General features: G+C 44.2%; 1 protein-coding gene across 1 annotated transcript in view; it reads right to left on the reverse strand.

Moving 5' to 3' along the window:
* LOC144687078 (uncharacterized) overlaps positions 1–23,056 on the reverse strand; it is a 60,687-nt gene that overhangs the window by 789 nt on the left and 36,842 nt on the right. Inside the window, exons 5-8 of the mRNA XM_078552842.1 lie at positions 22,676–22,775; positions 16,463–16,520; positions 9,868–10,019; positions 2,811–3,016 (exon numbers count right to left, since the gene is read on the reverse strand). Of these exons, the coding sequence (XP_078408968.1) occupies positions 2,959–3,016; positions 9,868–10,019; positions 16,463–16,520; positions 22,676–22,775 (368 nt within the window). The 3' untranslated portion in view covers positions 2,811–2,958. The remainder of the gene's footprint in view (positions 1–2,810; positions 3,017–9,867; positions 10,020–16,462; positions 16,521–22,675; positions 22,776–23,056) is intronic.

Here is a 23,056-nt window from a genome sequence, read left to right on the forward strand (position 1 = left end):
CAGTAGGGAGCATGTTTTCAATTTGGAATCTGGCATAAACTTGGTGTATCAGATTGTTTGCCTCTAAGTGTGGCTGTGCTCAGTTGGTAATATACTCACCTCTGATAGAAGGGTTCAAGCCCCACTATACCATGCTGTGAGCTCAAAATCCAGCCTGAACTCCAGCGCAGTACTGAGGGTTATCGCATTCCTGTTTGTGGGAGCTTGCTGTGGCAACTGGCTGTTGTGTTTCCTAAACTACAATACTGACTAGACTTCAAAGAGTACTTCATTGGTTGTAAAGCACTTTGAGATGTCTTGACGATATGAAAGGCCCTATAGAGAAGCAAGTCTTTTTTTGTTAGAGAGATTGCCCAATTTTCAATGCCATTGAGAAAAGTACTTTTACACTAAACGGCAGGTTGAAAATCTCAAGTGCCTCATGCTGGAATGTAGTCCCGCAGTGAGGGAACCACTGCAGTTCATACATGAAACACCAGCAACAAGTGTTGGCAGGTTGTTTCCAAAAATATACTTTATACATAACACTTGTAAAAGTATATTCCATAATTGTTCAAATTTGACTTTTTTATTCGTTCATGGGATGTGGGTGTCATTGGCTAGGCCATCATTTGTTGCTCATTCCTAATTGCTCTTCTTGAACCGTTGTAGTCCACATGGTGTAGGTACACCACCATGCTGTTAGGGAGGGAGTTCCAGGATTTTGACCCAGTGACAGCGAAGGAACGGAGATATATTTCCAAGTCAGGATGGTGAGTGACTTGGAGAGGAACTTGCAGGTGGTGGTATTCCCATGCATCTGCTGCCCTTGTCCTTCTAGGTGGTAGAGGTCATGGGTTTGGAAGGTGCTGTCAAAGGAGCCTTGGTGAATTCTTACAATGCATCTTGTAGATGGTACACACTGCTGCTACTGTGTGTCGGTGATGAAGGGAGTGGATGTTGAAGGTGGTGGATGGGGTGCCGATCAAGCGGGCTACTTTGTCCTGGATGGTGTTGAGCTTCTTAAGTGTTGTTGGACCTGCACTTGTCCAGGCAAGTGGTGAGTATTCCATCACAGTCCTGACTTGTGCCTTGAAGATGGTGGACAGGCCCTGGGGAGTCAGCAGCTGAGTTACTCTCCGTAGAATTTCCAGCCTCTCACCTGCTCTTGTAGCCACAGTATTTATTTATATGGCTGGTCCAGTTCAGTTACTTGTCAATGGTAACCCCTAGAATGTTGATAATGGGGGATTCAGTGATGGTAGTGCCATTGAATGTCAAGGGGAAATGGTTAGATTCTTGTTGGAGATGGTCATTGCCTGGCACTTCTGTGGCACGAATATTACTTGCCACTTATCAGCCCAAGCTTGAATATTGACAAGGTCTTGCTGCAGATGGACAATGACTGCTTCAGTGTCTGAGGAGTTGAGAATGGTGCTGAACATTGTGCAATCATCAGTGAGCATCCCTACTTCTGACCTTATGATGCAGAGTACAATATAGTTCAGATTTTTTCCATACAATATATGGCACTTAGAGGTGCCTCACTACACTTACAATTAATTACATTTTATATTTACAGTATACGTTTTACACCAAGGGGTGTTGCACGGATTCTAGCCCCTCGCTGTACTCTGGTATGCGGGCCTTAGACAGTGGTCTTTCCCCATTGAACCTTTGCGGCGGCTGCCCTAAGCCTTAATGCGTTTGTCAGCACAGAGTCCTGGACCTTGGAATATGCCAGTCTGTAACTATTGCTCATCAACAGCTCTTTGCACTGGAAGACCAGTAAGTTTCGGTCAGACAAAGGAGCGTCTTTCACCAAGTCGGTGATCCTCCAGCATCTGTTGATCTTTATCTTGGTGTGTGGCCCTGGGAACAGTCCATAGAACACAGAGTTACAGAGCTGTTCAGGATGAACCTCGACAAAAACCACTGCAAGTCTTTCCAGACCTGCTTTGGAAAGGCACATTCCAGAAGGAAGTAGGCAACAGTCTCTCCCCAACCACAGTCGCTTCAAAGGCAGTGTGCATAGGGGTGAGACACTGGGTATGCATGAAGGATCTGACAGGGAGGGCCCACGTTACCACCAGCCCAGCTACGTCTTGGTGCTTGTTTGAGGGTTTTGGCGATGAGACATTCTGCCAAATGACTTTGACAGTCTGCTCAGGGAATCATCTGACAGGATCCACCATCTCCTTTTCCCACAGGGCCTCTAGGATGTTATGTGCTGACCACTGCCTGATGTACTTGTGGCCAAAGCTGTTTCTTTTGTACAAACTTTTCCAAGAGGGATAGGTGGTACACACAGTCCAGCTGAATGGAGTGTTCTGTGGCAACATGGTCAAACCCATCCTTCACAACACCAAGCACAAATAGAACCTCAACACATAGTGACACTTGGGCCAGGATCTTATGGCCCCGCCACAGTGTGTCTCTCTCTGGTGGATGCGGCGGCCATTTAAATCTCCATTCAGTTCGGAGGGACTGTAATATTCTGCCGGGTGGGATGGGCCATAAAATCCTGGCCTTGGTGTTTGCATACCAAGGGTCTATGCTCAGCTTGATGCAGCCACATACTAAAGCTCAGTTTTTTAGTACCTGGGCAGGACTTCTAGCAAAACCAGACCCTACACACCACAGGACTGATCAATTGTCTGCCCACGTCAGAAACCTCTTAAAGTGACAATGTCCCTGCCAATTCCTCTAACAGATAGGTGCAATCATCTTTGCACTGGGGAAGCTGAACGTCTTTTGAAGAGTCATGGGATTTACTGTAAGTAATCTAACATGAGGCCAATCTGACAAACGTTAGTATTAAAAGTCTTCACCTTTCTCGGTTTTCTTGCTTTTTTCTTTTCAGGATGCCACTGACCCTCTTCTGTGTTGCAACTGAGTCAATGCAATCCAACAGTCTGTTGATCTCACTCTCAATATTTTTCAGTTTCTGAAATGCATCCACAGGTACATTGGCATCCTTCAAGTAGAGCTGATGCAGTTTATTGAGGCCCAGATCCAACTGTTCAAATGTTTTTTCCTAAAATAGAAATAGTTGGTGTGTGACAACACGGTTCTAAAATCCTTCAAATAATTTTATTCTAATTTTGCAACAACTTATACTTATATAGTACCTTTAATGCACTGCCTGGAAGTATGTTGGAGGCAGGTTTAATCGAGGCATTCAAGAGGGCATTAGATGATTATTTGAATAGAAACAATGTGCACGGGTATGGGGAAAAGGCAAGGTAATGGCACTAAGTCATAATGCTGGGTTGGAGAGCTAGTGCAGACATAATGGGTCGAATGGCCTCTTTCTGCGCCGTAACAGTTCTGTGATTTAACATCATAAAACATTCCAAGGTGCTTCACAGGTATGTTATCAGGCAAAACTTGATTCAGAGCCATATAAGGAGATATTGGGTTGGATTCTCACCGAGTCAGGATGACTCAGGAACCTCATTATGTATGCTTGGCTGAGAGCCCAGACATCCATTACTCTTGTTGAAACACATGAGCCCCAGGGAAAACATTGCTTGATTGACACCTCTGGCTCTCTGATCTCTACAGTCAAATTCACAATGTATATTTACACAAGGTTAAGTGGTTTCAAGTGATTTTGATTTCTGTGCTTCTATTACTTTAAAGCATCTGGATGATTGACACTTTTATTGCTCTGTAGTGAAATGACATTTTTGACATTGCAAAGGAATGAATTAATGACTTTTTTTAAAGCTTATTTTTATACATACTACCATCACTATAGGGTTCATTGGTTCTATGCAGTGTAGAGTGGGTCAATAGACATGGAAGTGCCAATGCTTGTTATAGGGGGCATGAGGGGACATGGTGTAGGATCAGAATCCTCTTTAACTGGGAAATTTATGGAATATAATTTCAAACCCATGGAGATGTTTTGATCTCATGATTGGAACTATAAATTACAAAGGCCAAGCTGCAGTCAGCAGTACGGACGTGGGCAACAAGGGGTTAATTTAGACATTTAGTGAAAAAAAAGTGACTCATCAAAAGGGTTTTGACTGCTATCGGGGAACAATGGTACCAGGGAACTGCCATTACCTGCCATTGGCTCATGTAGTCAAGAAGTCTGATTACCCAATACAATAGCACAAAGGGAATATCATCAATACAATACACTCAAGGAATTATGCGACTAAGGTCTGCACCACAGACAATGGTACAGCAACAGGGTCATTCAAACCCTCATTAACTTTGGAGCCAGTATGATGTTACTGTGTTTCCTTAAACATCAGGAGAATTGCTCATACAATGAGAAGTGATAATATTCTTCTAGGTACATCTTCCATGGAAAACCCCATATTGTTTCAACCAGCAAGAGCTGATAATATTTGTCTGGACTTTGTGTGGAATCAACTAAATGGACATTGGAACAATAGGAAATATGTTTTGACATGTCTGAGTTAAATTATTATAAAAGAAGAGCAGAACTAGGTATCTGGGTTGCAGTTGGAAGGGGGGTCAGGGCTGGTCACCTTGACTCATTCTACACCAGACAGACCAGCCATGTTGGGGATTGTCAGTGTTTTCAGCCATATCGTGGTGATATTGGCCTGAAGGTTTTGGGCTGCAGTCGGAAGAAATGTCGAATTTGGTCACCTTGACTCAGGCCTACAGTCAACACTGGACAGACCAGCGGTATTGGGGATTGTAAGTTTCAGCCAAATCATAGTGATATTGGTCTGAGGGTTTTGTGAAGGTTTGGGTTGAAAAATTGGTGTTTTTTTTTGCCGGTAACTTGTAATTTGTTTCAGCCATATCTTGGTGATACTGGCCTGAGGGTTTTTCCTTAAGGTTTCAGGACAAGACGCATGTGTTTTGCTTGTGTTTTTTGTAAGTTAAAGCCCGGGTCATGGTGACTTCCTGTCGGGTACTGGGAAAGGGTTGTTTTAAATTTAGGTTTGTACTGTGGGGTTGTGAGTGATTTAATAAAGCAATGGTGAATTATTAGAAGAAACGTCTCGCTGTCATTGTGTTCAAGCCATACACTTGTGAATCTGGTGTCACGAACTTGGGTCTGGGGTGGGTCTCTGAGGAAAATGGGGAAGCCCTACAGGGGGGTGGGTGGAGGAGGGGTGAGATGGCATGGCGAGTGTGTGGGGGTGTGAGAGGTGAGGGCTGGAGGGCCATTGTGTTTTTATTTTAACTGGGATGAAGACCCACGTCATCAAGGTGGACCTTTTAAACAGCCTGCCTCCGCACCCAGCAGCTCCTGAGGCTGCCTCCAAAATTTCCCGAGTTGGCTGGCCTGACTCCAGCCCGCACTCACTACCCCCACCCACCTCCTCAATGCACATCCCGCCTCTGCAGGCACTTTCTCCCAAGGTGGGCCGGCCAAGCCAGGGACTTTCCTGACTCCTGACACCTGCCTCGGCGATGAAAATCCAGCCCATTAGGTCAGATAAGTAAAAGCTTGGTCAGGAGGTAAATTTTAGGGAATATCTTAAAGAAGAAGAGAGAGGTTTAAGGGTTGGTGGGGTGGGGGTGGGAGAAATTCCAGAGTTAGGGCCAGTCTGCTGAGGGCATGGCAACATGTGGTGGAGTGATTAAAATTGGGGATGTACAAGTGACCAGAATTGGAAGAATGCAAACATGGAAGGATTGTAGGCAACATGCCATCTAACTTGTTTTGGAGTGTGCAAGAGATTTGTTTGTGTGCAGCCCCTTTAATTTTCTTTGCATGGTTGTACATAAACGGTAAAATTAAGGGGCCAACTCGTGTAACTTTCAGGTTGCTGCACAGCTGCCTGCTTTGAGGGAACATTGCCTGTGGAGCTAGAGAAGATTAGAGATAGAAAGGGGGAGAGACCATGGAGGGATTTGAAAGCAAGGATGGGGAATTTAAAATCAATGTGTTGCTCAACTGGGAACCAATGTAGATTAGTGAGCATAGGGGTGATGGGTGAGTAGGATTTAATGTGAGTTAAGATATGGGCAGCAAAGCTTTGGATGAGCTTAAATTTAAGTGCAGCTCCAAAAACACTCAATAAGCTTGACACCATCCAGGACAAAGCAGCCCCACTTGATTGGCACCCCACCCACAAAGATTCACTCTCTCCACCACTGACAAACAGTGGCATCAGTGAGTACCATCCACAACAAGATGCACTGTGGAAACTCACCAAGGCTTCTTAGGCAGCATCTTCAAAACTCATGACTGCTACCATCTAGAAGGACAAGGGCAGCAGATACATGGGAACACCACCGCCTGGAGGTTCTCTTCCAAGCCACTCACCATCCTGACTTGGAAATATATCGTTGTTCCTTCACTGTCTCTGGGTCAAAATCCTGAACTCCCTCCCTAACAGCAGTATGGACTGCAGCGGTTCAAGAAGGCAGCTCACCACCACCTTCTCAAGGGCAATTAGGGATGGGCAATAAATACTGGCCTAGCCAGCAACGCCACATCCCGTAAATGAATTTTAAAAAAAGAATGGAAGATCTTGGCTGGCCAAGAGAGCACTGGAATGGTCAAGTCTGGAGGTAACAAAGGCATGGATGAGGATTTCAGCATCCGATGAGCTGGAGCAGAGGCAGAGTTGGACAATGTTATGCAGGTGGATGTGGCAGTCTTGGTCATGATGTGTGCGTGTGGATAACTCTTCTTCAGATGAAATAGAATATCAAGGTTGTGAAAAGTCTGGTTCGACCTCAGATAATTGCCAGGAAGAAGGATAGAGTTGGTGGCTGGAAATCAAAGACAATGGCTTTGGTCTTCCTGATATTTGTTGGTGAAAAATTCTGCTCATCCAGCACTGAACATCAGACAACAGTGTGGCAAATCAAGGACAGTGGCAGGGTCAAGAGAATTGATAGTGAGGTAGAGCTGGGTGTTGTCAGCATACATCATGTGTTTTCAAATGATGTTGCCGAGGAGTAACAAGTAGGCGAGAAATAAGAGGGGGTGAAGCATAGATCCTTGGGTCGAGACGAAAAACTTCAACAACCTGTCACTTTTTCAGCAATGATTAGAGATTGTAAGTCTGCAAATGGAGCCTTCTAAGAGGGACCAACATGAGCCAAATTAAACTGCAATTGAGAAATGGAGCATAAATGTTACTCAATGCACTTCAATTTAACCTGTGGCACAAACTGCCTGCTGAAGAAAATGTTCCATGAGGATGACTATTCTTAAAGCACCAGGTGATTCAAATTATTCAGCACAGGAGGAGGCCATTCAGCCTATCATGCACAGCAGCATTGACATTAATGAGACGTCGGCGTGGGAGCAGAAAGAGAAGTCATTGCAGGTGATTCTCAGGCTATGACCAGATAAATAAGAATGGTACCAGGTGAGTGCAGTCTCACTCAGCTGGATGACAGAAGAGAGGCGCTGGAGGATAATGTTGTGATTGATCCTGTTTTAGAGATATGCTATTTGGGCCAATCATGTGCAAGCATGCCATAGATTGGGCAAGTGACCCTTTGAAGGCTGATGGATGTGCTGGATGCCAGACTTCTATATCTTTGTATAAATGGTACAGTGATACTGATGAATCTGTAGTCTATTAATTTATCTCCGACATTTCAGCAAACCTAATCACTTAATTTAAGAAGAAATGTGCCATTAACATTCTTTTTCAGTGTTTGCAATGAAAATAATATAGGAACAAGGATTGAAAAAGCAGTGTTTACCTCATCTTCACCTGTAGACACCCCCCAGGAGAACATCTTGGCAAGAAACTCTTTATCTGCTATTTCACTTTCCACTTTCTCAATGGTATCCTCATAGTGTTTAACCTGATTCTTCACACAATGTATTTTAATCTTCCTATAGGGTAACATAACCTATTAATCACTTGCACAAGGATTTCCAACTTTTGACTTTCAGTCCTCATTATTGACCAAAGGACCAGATATCTCATTGGTTATCACTAGCCCAAGGCTTTGGATTTTGTCTGTGTGCATCATTAACATTATTCAATCAAAATATACATAGTATGTATACTTTGACAAACTTATTGTTAAGCAAAAGAAGACTCTAACCGCAGTGAGGCTGTGATGAGATTCCAAGACAAATGATCGATTGAAAAAGTCATGACAAACATCATTCAATCCTCAACGGCTGCTTTTGATTGTTAAAATTGATTGACTAAACTATGGAATACAATGTTGACCAGTCATGTAGCTGGTTGTTGGGGCTAAGCTCATTAGATAATTGGTAATTGAGTATTGTTGAAAAAGAGACACGCTGTCAAAGCTTTCGTTTAATTCAAAATAGGCACAATGCCTGGACATGTTCTTTCTGCTTGCAAACGAACAAAAGCATGGGGATAATAGTTCCCTGGTTCAGTTTCCATGGCAATGTCTTGACCAATCAGAGTCGACTTGCCAACCAATCAGCACCCTTTTCTCATGTGGCATAAATTGTTGCTCCCTTTGAAATTTGGTATTCTTGCTTCTGTCGAGACGAAAAACTTCAACAACATGTCACTTTTTCAGCAATGATTAGAGATTGTAAGTCTGCAAATGGAGCCTTCTAAGAGGGACCAACATGAGCCAAATTAAACTGCAATTGAGAAATGGAGCATAAATGTTACTCAATGCACTTCAATTTAACCTGTGGCACAAACTGCCTGCTGAAGAAAATGTTCCATGAGGATGACTATTCTTAAAGCACCAGGTGATTCAAATTATTCAGCACAGGAGGAGGCCATTCAGCCTATCATGCACAGCAGCATTGACATTAATGACTTGGAGGAACTTGCTACCAATTGTTCAAAATGATGACAAAATGGGCCATCAAACTGTATCACACTTTCAGTCATAACATCGTAATGATGAGGCAAAACATCGACAAAGTAGGAAAGAAAAAGAAGCAAATCTTGCACTCCAGGTCCCAGTACCTCATGGAACATCCTGCCCCATGTGTCTGAAGATCCGTGGGTTGAGAATCGACCTGTTCAGTCGCATGAAGACCCATGGCAGGAACTCGTGCCTGAATAGACGTCATCCTGAAAGTGAGGGACAGCCGATGATGATAACAACTGACCGAGACTGTAATGAGGTCTGGAGCCGAGTGGTCCTGGCAGAACCCAAACTGAGCATTGGTGTTCTGAATAAGTGCCACGTGATGGCACTTGTTGATGACACCTTCATTACTTTGCTGATGATTGAGAGTAGACGGGGGGTGGGGCAGTAATTGGTCAGATTGGATTTGTCCTGCTTTTTGTGGACAGGACGTCACTGGGCAATTTTCCACATTGCGATATAGATTCCACTGTTGTAGCTGTACTGGAACAGCTTGGCTAGTGGGGGAGGCCATTAGCCATTGGATTTTTCTTCATAACTCAAGAGGTTGTCAGCGGAATCCACTGGGTAGAATGAAAAGCCCTTTTTCACCTCTCTTTAAAACCATAAATATGTATTCATTATAGTCACTGTTTTAACATAGGAAACAGGCCACACAGTAAGCTCACACAAACAGCAATAAGATAGATGACCAGATAATCTGTTTTGGTGATCTTGGTTGAGGAACAAATGTTGACCTGGACACTGGAAAACTCCACTCTCTTTTAAATAGTGTCAAGGGACCTTCTACCTCCATCAGAAAGGGCAGGTTTAATGCCTCATCCAAAAGATGGCACCTTCGACAGTGCAAGGCTCCCTTACTTCACTAGGGCTACAACCTGGACTATGTGCTCAAGTCTATCATGCAGGATTGAACTCTCAGCCTCTCCTTGTGGCACCGAGTCCCACATTCTCACCATTCAAATAAATCCCTCCGAAATCCTTTACCTGTCTGTCGGTGACTATTTTATGTTACTGTTGCCCCTCATTCTCAAACAGTTTATCCACAAACATATGGATGATATCTTTTGCAGTAGACAAACATCAAAAGGTCACACATACATGGTCTCCTGTGCTTCTGTCCATTTCTGATTAACTCTCTGAATGTCCTCCTCAGCTTCTTGGCAATACTGGAGAATGAAAAATATCTGTTCTTCCAAAAGAAAGAAAATGTCCAGTATTTCCTGTGAGTCCTTAAAATACAGCTCCCCGTCCTTAGAATTAAATAAAAACAACAGGTTAGCCCACATTGCAACAACAACTTGCATTTCCACCCCCCAAAGTAAGAAAACCACCTAAAGTAGTTATGAAGCATATGGAGGAACCTATGTTAGATATAAAGATCGTAATATAATATTCCTAATATTCAGCAACACTTCATTTACTTTTATTAAAAATGCATCTTTTGTAGAAATTTATTACATATTTTGACAATACATTGGCAGATTAATGTTAAAAAAACACAGGAAAAGTAAACTTGCTGATTAGTGTAAGTTTCATTCTGGTGTGGCTCACTTTATACAAATGTAAAGACACTGCACACATTCCACTTTTTTACTAAGCATTTTGTTAATAATAAGGGTGATCATTTTATCATTATAAAGTCGGTCAAACCTGGGTAAAATGTAAGGATATCATTCCAAACATTACACTTCACAACCCGGCTTTCCTCATACTCTAGTTATGAACTGCTTGTAAGTGTTATCATGGTGTAATGAGCAATGGTCTGCAGTTTATTTTAGTATACAAATGAGAACCGTAGAGTTACCAGAAAAATGTTCCAGAAATGTCTCTACCCCAGAATCTGATTGCCTATCCCACTCTCTAGTTCTATTTCCTCACAAAATTGGTATAACACCAGTTATCTTCAATGAGAAACATACTAAAATTGTTTAAATGGAATTTTGTCACACGATCTGGTAAATATCTCTTGTTTATTAACAAATACAATCCATTATTTTATTTGCCCTGCCTCACCTCTGGATATCTTATGTGACATTAAAAGGCTTAACTTGCTGTCCAGGGCTGGTTCCATAACCTTGCACAGCCACAGGACATGGTTCGGTGAATTCGGGTTACGATTTTGTAGGTCCACCTCTGATCCAGCAATCCTTACTACATAGCTTCCCCTGGGATCGCAGAGCTATCTCCCATTTCTTTAGACCGGCACTGTGGAAGTTCCACCAACTATTTGTGCACAGCCAAACCCACCCAAACTTCCAGGTTTGACTGTAATTAGGTTGGAAAGGCTAGCTGCAACCAGGCATCATCTGCCTCTGAGGACTCGCCCACACCTGACCAGGTTTTGTGACTGTAGCTCAAATATCTGCGGCAGCCAGTTTGGCACCAGCCTTGGTTCAGTAGGTAGCACTCTCCACTCAGAGTCAAATGGTTGTGGGTTCAAAACTCAAGTCAAAGACTTGAGCACATAATTCACGCTGACACACCAGTGGGAGTGCTGCACTGTTGGAGGTAGTGCCTTTTTCTTGGTGTTGTTACTTTTTGTTATGCAGTGTGGGTGTGTCACAAAATCTGTCACATAATTAACTTCCTGTGATGAAGATAATGGGCGGCATAATACACTGGCGCACCGAGGGGGATTCCACACCCGGAAGTTGGTGGTGTTTCGGCTTCTGGGCCTGCCTTTAGAACACGCCCGAAAATATGCTGATAGGGCCTCAATAATCTGAAGGGCAAATCTGAGGCTTTCAACCCACTCAATGACTGCTGGAGGGTGGGATGCCCAGTCTCTGAGGTCACTGTCTGAGACCTGGAACAAGGTCATGGCCAATCCTTTAAAGGGCACCCTGTCATGGGAGTGTTAGGGGACACAGCCGATGCAGGAAAGTGTGAAGCATCTCTGGAAATCTTTTGTATTTGTGCAGTTTGCTGGCCTGTATGGTGAGAGAATTTAATTTGGAGTTCTGACTCCCAACCTTGGCAGTCAGCAAATTTCCCAAGTCTTTGCATGGAGGAGTAGTACAGTTATTACATATTTCCATGCAGAGATGTCAACACCATTGGATGAAGGGAAGAGGCAGGCTAGAAGGGCCCTTGATTCAGCAAGGACTCACTCAGTGCCCTCCTGCGTGCAGTCTTGGACCAACGTGAACAGCTGATGCCAACCTCAGGCACGAGGAGGAAGCCGAGTCAGACACAAGCAGCGTGGCAGGAGGTGGTCAACAGTGTTGACTTGGTCAGAAGGACTTGGTCCAAGTGCCAGAAAAGGCTCAATGACCTAATGAGGTTGGCCAGGGTGAGTATGGCCTCACTATGAACAATCTTGGGACAGTGTGCAAGAGGGCGTACTCGTGAATGCAGGAGGGAATTGAATATGGCTGCTCCTCAAAGGCAGCATGATTCAACAAGGGCACAATTGTCTTGAATGTTGTCATTATGCATTTCAAGCAATGGTCTATTTATAGGGTGGGGGTGTTTGCAGGTGGGTGAGCACTTGGCTTCCTCCATGGAGAGATTGGCAAATGTTATGGAGAGCCAGGTTCAGCAGAGCAGTCAGAGGATCTGAGTTCAGACAGGTCATGGGCTGAATAGAGTAGTGGCTAGGCGAGAGGGTGGCAAAGCACTTGGGCCTCCCTCCAGGTGCCCCTTTTCCTCCAATAATCAGGGAGGTGCCATCACACACCAAAAGGGAGGAGGAATACCAGATCCTCAGCCCATCTGCCAGTGACCCCAATAGCTGAAGCCAAAGGGGATACACCATCACCCATGCAAGAGTCCCTCAGCAAGCTGCGGTCTTCCAAGCCTTGGGCAGAGGTCATTTCAGGCTGCCAAGGTCATTTCAGGCAATGAGACATTGCACTCAGCAGCCTTTGTTTTTATTCATTCATGGGATGGGGTTGTCACTGGCTAGGCCAACATTTATTGCCCATCCCTAATTGCCCTTGAGAACGGAGTGGCTTGCTAGGCCATTTCAGAGGGCATTTGAGAGTCAACTGCATTGTTGTAGGTCTGGAGTCACATGTAGCCAGACCAGACCAGGTGAGGATGACAGATTTCCTTCCCTAAAGGACATTAGTGGACCAAATGGGTTTTTATGGCAATGGTTTCATGGTCATCATCAGACTTTAAATTCCAGATTTTTTATTGAATTCAAATTCCAACTTCGAACCTGGGTCCCCCAAGAATTACCCTGGGTTCAGGACTACAAATCCAGTGACAATACCACTATGCCACCGCCTCCCCATGCCTGCCTCCATTTCAGCCGTAGATGTTGGGGATTGCACTATGTCATAGTGACCATAAGTGTAAAAGAAAGAGCACACCAGGGGTGGCATGGGTATTCAAACTTTGGATTGGAGTCTATATTAGTGTGTGATTAAATAGTTTTGTTCACTTTATTCATGTGTGGTGGATGTCTTGTTGTTGGGACCTGGTTAGCAGTGTGATTGCTTGCAGAATAAATAGCAAGCCAGTATGGGTTAAGGGGGAATTTGGACCTCTCCATGATTGGATTGGCAAGGATGCACTGACTTGTTGGTGAACATGGTGAGTTGATGTTGGGTGGAGATGCAATGGTCCTGTGGATGTAAGGACTAAAGCTGATGGCTCTCCAAAGCATTGTGCTTGCTGGAATCTGTTGAGAATGAGGGACTCACAGAGTTCCTTCATGTGTCTCTCCATGGCCTTGACACGTGGTGCTGGAACCTCAACATGTAGGCCTGCCTGCTTTGATCCATCCCCATCAGATTTGGAGTGTGGTTCCTCTAGATTTGTGGTCAGCAAGGCCTCCCCCTTTCACTACGCGAGATTGTGCAAAGCGCAGCAGACAACTAGAATCCTGGAGACCTTCTGAGGCACATACTGGAGAGCTCCATCACAGCAGTCAAGGCAGCAGAACATCATTTTTAACAATCCGATGGTCTACTCTATAATGGTCCTTGTGGAATCATGGGATTCAATGCAGCATTGGAGTTCGTGGGTCCCTGACCGGTGTCATCAACTGGGTCTTGAGGGGATAACCCCTGTCACCCAGAATCCATCCGTGCAAGTCTGTGGGGCCTCAAAGAGCTGTGGCACCTGGGAGTGGAGTAGAAAGCATGCATCATGAGAGGTCTCTGGGAACACACCTGGAGGATACTCCTGTGGTTGCTCACCATTTGCAGGTTAATAGAGTGGAACCCCTTCCTGTTTACGAACATTGCAGACTGGTCCCAGGGAGCTCTTATCACCACATGCGTGCAGTCAATAACCCGTGAGAAGCCTGCGATGGTCCTGAAGCCCACTGATCTTTCAGCTTGGTTTTCTGAATCTATTCTGAAATGCACAAACTCTCCGTCCCTTTTAAACAGGGCATCTGTCACTTCTCTGATGCAGTGATGTGTGGCTGCCTGTGAGGTGAGCACATGTTCCCCATGGAGCCTTGGAAGCAGCCACTGGGGTGGAAGTTTAATGCCACAGTGACTTTTAAAAACACTGACATTGGGTTCCCTCCGAATCCTGGGGGCCATAGCTCGTTCTGCAGTAGAGAACGCAGTCAGTGACTGCCTCCCTAGGCATCCCTCAGCTGTCATTGGCTTTGAATCTCAGACATCTGCAGGTTGTTGAGGCAGTAAACTCTGGGATATGCCACTGATCCTTGTTGAACTGGCCCCTGATTGGCCCCCTCCTGACTGCCTCCAATGTGTGGTCCTGCTGCAGGTTGTGCTCCTCGATGGTCTTCTGGCCACTGTTCACCTGGACCCAGTTCCATTCTTCCTCTGCACTGCTCCTGAGGCTCCAGGAACACTGAGTAGACGAGGCCCATTTTGAGCCCAGAAGCTTAGCAGAGGTCAGAACTTTGTAAGTGTGAGTACTCCGATGGTGACCTGGCCTTCAACAAAAACTTGTGGCTGTGGATGAAGCACCAGGACCTGAGCTCATTCTGGTCTTCCCGAGCTCGCCCTAATCCTCTCCTCAGTGACCCATGTCCTCCCCTCAGTGACCATCAACCTCCTATCATCAACCTCTGTCCTCCCCTCAGTGACCCTCAACCACCCCTCAGTGACCCCTGTCCTCCCCTCAGTGACTCTTGTCCTCCCATCAGTGACTCTTGTCCTCCCATCAGTGACCCCTGACCTCCCCTCAGTGACCCCTGACCTCCCCTCAGTAACCCTCAATCACCCCTCAGTGACCCTTGACCTCACCTCAGTGACTCTGTTCTCCCTTCAGTGACCCTTGACCTCCTCTCATTGACCCTCGATGAAGGATGATCTGTTGAATAAGGAGGCTGGTAAGATGGAAGGTAAGGACAAGAGTAACACTATTGTGGTACTGGGAGCCAGGGGAAGGGATGAGAGCAGCAGTGTGGGAAATCAAATGGCGTGGACGAGAGCTCTGTCAACCATGGTGGGGGAGACCTGTCAGTTGAGGAAAAAGGAAGATGTATTGGAAACATTGCTACGGAATATGGCATCATTAGAACATGTGACAGAGACGGAGAAACTGGGAGAATGGAAGCAAATCTTTGCAGGAACCGGGTAGGAAGAGGTGTAATAAAGGTGGCTGTGGGAATCAGTGGGCTTAGGGTGTATATTTGTTGATGGCCTAACACCAGAAATGAAGATAGAGATGTTGAGGAAGGGAAATGTACAATATAAAAGGGAAGGCTGGAAATTGGATGCAAGGTTGACTAAATTCTCCAGTTCAGAGTAGGAAGCAACACCAATACAGTCATCAATGTAATGGAAAAAGAGTTGAGGAAAGGGACCCGAGTAGGACTGGAACAAGGAATGTTCCACATTTCCCATAAAAAGTCAGGCTTAGCTGGGATCACATTCATAAAGCAACACCTTTGATTTGGAGGAAATGAGTGGAGTTGAAGGAGAAGTTCTCAATATGAGAACAAGTTCAGCCATGTGGAGGAAGGGGTGATGGACAGAGACTGGTTAGGCATCCGTTCATGGAAAAATCAGAACCCTCAGACTATCCTGGCAGGGGATGAAGATGTAGAAAGATTGGATGTCCTTGGTGAAAAAGAGGCAATCCGGGACAGGAAACTGGAAATTGTTAAAGTGATGGAGGCCATCAGAAGAGTCACTATTGTAGGTAGGAAGAGACTGGAAGAGGTCCCCATTCATCATCGAACATTGTAATCAGATCATTTACATCCACCTCAACACAGCCTCATCTTAACACATCATTCAAAAAGTAGAAGCTCTGGAATATGGCACCTCTGACATTGCGGCACTCCCTCAGTGCTGCATTTAGAGTGCAGAGCACCCTCTGTACTGCCTCTCTGACAGTGAATACCCCCTTAACACTGCCTGTTGACAGTGCAGCACTCCCTCAGTGTTAATCCTCCGACAATATGGCGCTCCCCCAGTACTGGCCTCTGATAGTGCAGTGCTTTCTTAGTACTGACCCCTCTGACTATGCAATGCTGTCCCAGTACTGCCCCACTCAAGTGCAGTGCTCCATCAGTACTGCAACTCTGACAATGCAGCACTCCCTCTGCACTGCCCCTCTGACAGTGCACCGCTCCCTCAGCACTGCTCATTCTAAACAGGACATGGCAAAGTACGGTTTATAAAAATTCTGAGTAATATCTTGTAACTATCAGCCATGAATCAGAATGGCTTTCCTACTCGGGAAGAGATACTAAACTTGGAAAACAACCATTTAGTTCAGGACATCCATGCTAAAGTAATTTTTAACATACCATCGGACTGTCATCAAACTTCATTTCCTTTGCCTCTTCTTCAGAATCAAATTCACTTCTGATAAGAAAATAAATATGCTTAATTTCATTACAAATTTAAAACAATAAATTGAGAATGTTTAGACACAGCTAAGTGCTCAGCAACCTCACAAACCACCTTGGTGAGCATGAGATCAACTTGCCAAACAACAGGCTCAATGCTGTCATGATTCGGGGACTGGAAAAATTGGGCACCCCACAATGCAGACTGGTTGTCCTGCGCTCCCAGGTGAGTTTACTTATCAAACCACAGTGACCTCACACAGAAAGTCCAAAAATTTTAATTTTAGAAAATGAAGGTCTGGAGCAGCAATTAAAGATTTACCCCAACCAAAATTATTTGTGCACATTTGACCAGGGTGGTAACATAAGAACATAAGAAATAGGAGCAAGAGTAGACCACACGGCCCATTGAGCCTGCTCCACCATTCAATATGATCATGGCTGATCTTGGGCTTCAACTCTATTTTCCTGCCCACTCCCCATATCCCTTAATTCCCTGCGAGACTAAAAACCTGTCTATCCCAGCCTCAAATATATTCAATGATGGAGTATACACAAACCTCTGGGGTAGAGAATTCCAAAGATTCACAACCCTTTCAGTGAAGAAATTTTTCCTCATCTCAGTCCTAAATGATCGGCCCCTTATCCTGAGACTGTGTCCCCCGTATTTTAGACTCCCCGACCAGCAGAAACAATCTCTCAGGGTCCACCCTATCAAGCCCCTTCAGAATTTTCAATGAGATCGTCTCTCATTCTTCCAATTCCAGAGAATATAAACCCAATTTATTCAGCCTCTCATCATAAGACAACCCCCTCAGGCCAAATGTATGTTAAAGGGAGCTTTTAAAGGTACATTGACTGCTAATTGCTGTTAATGTTTTTACAATGTGTTACAATCTCCATGGAGAAACCATTAATCAAATTAACTAAATTTACCGAATGACCCCCAAAGAAGAGTTTACCAAAAATATTTCACTTTTTGTAACTTTTATTTTAACACGAATCAGAATCAACACAAATTAAACATCAATTAACAGGAAAATGATGCTTCAAATAAAAAGTTAAATTACACTTTAAAAAGTCAATGCAACAAAGATATGTCTTACAAGACTACAAGCACTCGCATCATTCTTCACATAAAAGTGGCACCACGTAGCTGCACAGTTCCACAAGATGCTGTTCTTTATTCACGGAAGTAGAATAGGAATCCGATCCGAGAACAGCTTTCAGCTCCAGGTTTCACGGATATGATTATCATCAGCAAGGCACTACGAACCCTCGCTCCCTCAGATCACAACAATCCTAATGGTGTAGCTTTCCAGAATTCCTTTTTACTGGTTCATGGTTTGGCCACTTCTGGGAAAACACCCAGCTCGTTAGTATTTCCAACCTATTCACATAGCTTTCCAGGTTTTTGACCTCTTTAATCAACTTGCATTTTGCCCCAAGAGACCTGTCTTGTTTTCTGCCAAACAGAAAAGTTGATCTCTTCCTGAAAGTGATTTGCTTCTTCTCCTCACAAGAATTCTGTGTTCCTCTTTCTGTCTCTATCTGCTTTCTCTTTGTGATCTGCTTCTGTGTACTGATCACATTCACCCTCCAGATCCTCTGCTTGTAGCTCTCCTTTGTGTCTTCAGTTCTCCTGTGTGTGTGGTCATACGGTGTCATATCTTAAACTTCCTTCCTGTTGGCACTGCTTCCAGATCATGGGTCACCAAATCACATGGACCAGTATTTCTTATTGTCCAAGAAAGGTGCAATTGATCCCTTTACAATTGATACAAACTCTTAATAATCCGTCCAGTCATTCTTACAAATAATTACACATTCCACAGACATTTTAAATAAATTACAAATTTTTCTTCCTGTACTGCTTCTGGTCAAAGGTCATCACTGATGTTATATGGAGAGACTGGAGAACCTGGGACTGTTCACCTTAGAGCAAAGAAGATTAAGGGGAGACTTGGTAGAATGGCTCAATATTATGAGGGACTTTGGGAGTAAATAAGGAGAAACTGTTTCTACTAGTAAGATGGTTGGTAACTGGAGGACACAGATTCAAGGTAATTGGCAACTGAATCACAAGGGAAGATCGTTGTTACAATCTGGATGCACTCACTGCCCGAAAGGGCAGTGGAAGCAGATTCAGTAGCAACTTTCAAAAGCAAATTGGATAAGTACTTGAAAAGGAGAAATTCACAGGGCTATGAGGAAAGGGACTAAATGGATTAGCTCTACTAAAGAAATATCACAGTCCTGAAGGGTTGAATGGCCAACTTCTGTCCTATGCTATTCCATGATTTTCTGTCTCCATCTTTTGGAGATTTTATTGCTTTTTGTTGACCTGAACAGATCTTAAATGAAAGCATAAAAGCAAAATACTGTATATGCTGGAAATCTGAAACAAAAACAGAAAATGCTGGAAAAACTCAGCAGGTCTAACAGCATCTGTGGAGAGAAAGACAGAGTTAACGTTTTGAGTCCGTATGACTACATATGGACTCGAAACATTAACTCTGTCTTTCTCTCCATAGATGCTGTCAGACCTGCTGAGTTTTTCCAGCATTTTCTGTTTTTGTTTCAGATCTTAAATGTGTATGGTAACAGAAAAGTAGCTAAATTGGCACATTGAGAATCATAGGGCAGTTGATTAAGAAGATAGGAACAACAGGAGGCCATTTAGCCCCTCAGACATGTTCTCCCTTTCAATGAAATCATGGTTGGTCTGTGACCTAACTCCATACAGCCACCTTTGCTCCATATCCCTTAGTACTTTTGGTTAACAAAAATCTAGTGGTCTCAGATTTAAAATTAACAAGTAACCCAGCATCAAGTGCCATTTACGGAAGAGTGTTCCAAACTGCTGCCGCCCTTTGTGTGCAGAAGTGTTTCCTAATTTCGCCCTGGGGTTTCACCGTAATTTTCAAACTATCCCCCCTGGCCCTAGACTTCCCAACCAGTAGGAATAGGTTCTCTCTATCTAACCTATCAATTCCCCTTAATACTTTGAAATCATTCATCCCATAACCTTCTAAATTCCAGGTAAATATGTAATTGTCCTTTATAATTTAACCTTTGAAGTCCAAGTATCATTCTGGTAAATCCCAAGATGAGTTTCTGACCTCATATTCATGCCATCACTAAGGCTGCCTCTCCACCTCCATAACATTGCCATAACTTCACTCCTGTCTCAGCTTATCTGCTGCTTAAACCCTCACTGATGCCTTTGTTAACTCTAGACTGTCGACTATTCTGACGCAGTCCTAGATGATCTCTCCCATTCTACCCTCTGTAATCTTAAGGTCATCCAAAACTCTGCTCTCGTGTCTTAACTTGCAGCGAGTCCCATTCCCCATTCACCCCCTGACCTACACTGACTCCTGGTTAAGCAATGTCTTAACTGACTTTAAAATTCTCATTGTTGTTTTCCAGTCCCTCTATGTCCTCGCCCCTCCCAATCTCTGTAATCTCTTCCAGCCCCACACCCCTCAGAGATAGCTGCGCTCTCCCAATTCTGGCCCCTTGCGCATTCCCAATTATAATTGCTCCAGCATTGGTGGCTGTGCCTTCAGTTGCCTCGGCTCCAACCTCTGGAATTCCCTCCCCAAATCTCACCACCTCTCGCTCCTCCTTCAAGACACTTCTTAAAATCAACCTCTTTGACCAAGCTTTTGTTCATCTGACCTAATATCTCCTTATATGGCTCTGTGTCATACTTTGCTTTCAAACAATCCCGTAAAGCACCTTGGAACATTTCATTATATTAAAGGCACTATATAAATACGTTTTGTTGTTGTTGTTGTAAATCTACTCCCAATCTAAATCTAAATCTCTCCAAGGCCAGTACATCCTTCTTAAGGCGCAGTGCCCAGAACTGAATACAGTAACTCCAGGTATGGTCCAACCAGGGCTTTACAGCTGGAGTATAACTTTTATTCCCTCTGTATTCTAGTTTTCCAGCGTTAAGGGCCAGCATCTCATTAATTTTTTTTTCATTATTTTCTGCACCTTTCCATGACATTTTAACAAATGATGTACATGGACCCCCCATGGATGGTGGCACAACAGGGAGATCCTGACCTGAACTTTCGTGCTGAGGCAGGTGCGCAGAGCTGGGAAATTTTCTGGCTCGCTTCACTTGCCTTGGGGAAAAGTGTCCTGGATGGTGGGGTCTTTGTTCAGCAAGTGCTGGGGGCGGGGGGGTTCCTGCCTGCTGGAGTCAGGCCCACCGCCCCGGACACAGTTCAAATATGGCACAGGGGCTGCCAAATACCGAGGCAGCTGGTTAAAAGGTTCTCTGTTGTTAAATATTAAGCCCTCTAGGCCCCACCCCCACCCCTACCCCAAGCCCTTTCCATGCCAACTAATACCAACCCATGCCCCTCCATCCACCCCCAGTGGCCCCTCATACTTTCCTCGCGAACCCATGGCACTCCATCAACCTCCAATGGACCCTCATTTCCTCCATTCCAACTCATGCACCCCACTCATTCACATGGCCCCTTATAGCCCCAATTGCAATTCAGTGCCAACTTACAATGCCCCCCCCGCACCATTCATCCCCATGGCCCCTTATACCCTCTATACCAACTTAGTGCCAACTCATGACTTCCCACCCACCACACTTTGCCCATACACTCCCCCATGCCAACTCACCCAGCATCCACCATGGGCAGACCTCAGGAACCATGCTGAGGGGAAATAAGTTCTAAGTTCCTATTACAAATTTCATTACATAAACAAGTCTAATTCATTAATGTCCATTCAATACATTTAAATCCACCTAAGTACTTAATTCCTTATAAAAAAACAAACAGTTGTATCCATAACCCCACATCAAAGACAGCTAATCCTCTAATATCCTCTTAGAGCTGTCAATCAAACTGTGGACTTACAGAGCCCCCACTGTGATAATGACAGGTTGTGGAAGCAGTCAAGCAGTAATGATGTTATAATGATAGCAGTTACAGCTATGTCAACAAACATATTGAAACTGCAAGCACAGATTTTCTTTTCAACTCTCAGACACAGGCAGGCTATTATGTTTTTCTAAATTTAAAGGGCAGGCTATTTAAATAACTTGACAGTTCCAAAGGCTTTATCCAACCATTATGAGCATTTACATTTTCTCTAAAAAATCTTAACTCACACACTGAGGAACAAGGCCCTCAGTCCAGTGAAAATGGGGCCTATATGAACTCAGCATGGAGTTCAAATGGCCCCGCTGGATTCAGGTTTCCCTCAGGTATCAGTCATGTCCCGCCCCCTTTCCCCTACTGGTGAAAATAGGATCCATTGGAAATAGGGGCAGGACTTCCAGATCCAGGTACCCAGCGTCATATTGGAAAACCAGTGAAGACTGCTCAAAAACCTAGGCCCTTGTGTCACCAGAGCTGGGTTGCCCCACCTACTATTGTGCCACCAATGTCACAAGGTTTCAAGGCTTCTTGCACAACTATCTGCGAATGACCAAGGGCTACTGACTGCATTCCACCTGCTGCTGAAACCCCCATTCATTCAGTTTTTAGCCTCCAGATTCAATTATACTAATTCTGTCCTGGTGGGTCTTACATCTTCTGTAAACTCCAGTTCATCCAAAACTCTGCTGAACCTATCCTAAGTTGCACTAAATCTCATTCATCCAATACGTCTGTGCTCACTGAGCCACAGAGGCTTCTGATCCACCAACACCTCAATTTTAAAATTCTCATCCCAATTTTCAAATGCCCCCATGATCTTCTTCCTTATATCTGTAACCTCCCTCAGGTCTATAATCATTCAAGGTCTTTACATTACTCTAATCCTGGCCTCTTCTGATTTTAATTGCTCCACCTTTAGCTGTCTGGACTCAAAGTTCTGGAATTCTCTCTCTAAACGTCTCCACATCTACAACTCTCGCTCTCCTCCTTTAAGAAGCTTCTCTTTAACCAAGATTTTGATATCTGATCGAATATTTTCTTATATGCCTCCATATCAAACTGTCTGATAATGCTCCTGTGAAGCACCTTGGGATGTTTTACTGCATTAAAGTCGCTCCCTAGCCAGCAATGGGGGAACCAGGAATCACAGAGTTTCCAGCTCTTCTGGTGTTATCCCTTTTCTGTTTCCCTGTAAAGTTGATGAAGCGAAAAAGATTTTGAAGCATTACCATTTTGTCTTGTGTTCCCTCACCCTATTTCCATCCAAGTAACAATTGGTGGAGGTGCTGTGGGCTTTGAGATCCACTGCGCCCTTTTCTTTCTAAGCACGCTTGATTTACGAGATGACGGATCTGAAATATGACAAGTGTAACAAATGTTAACAACTAATAACTTGTTGTATTTCATTATTTTTCTGGGCTCTATACACAATGGGATACTTAAAACATCTCAATGCAATCAGGCAGAGTCAGTATAGACCTGTGAAAGGGAAATTGTGTTTGACTAATTTGTTGGAATTCTTTGAGGAAATAACAAGCAACTTGGATAAAGGGGAATCTGTGGATGGGCTGATTTCCAGAAGGCATTTGACAAGGTGCCACATTAAAGATTACTAGGCAAAATAAGAGTTCAT

The sequence above is a fragment of the Cetorhinus maximus genome, chromosome 12, assembly GCF_964194155.1.
Source record: "Cetorhinus maximus chromosome 12, sCetMax3.hap1.1, whole genome shotgun sequence".
Lineage (NCBI taxonomy): Eukaryota > Metazoa > Chordata > Chondrichthyes > Lamniformes > Cetorhinidae > Cetorhinus > Cetorhinus maximus.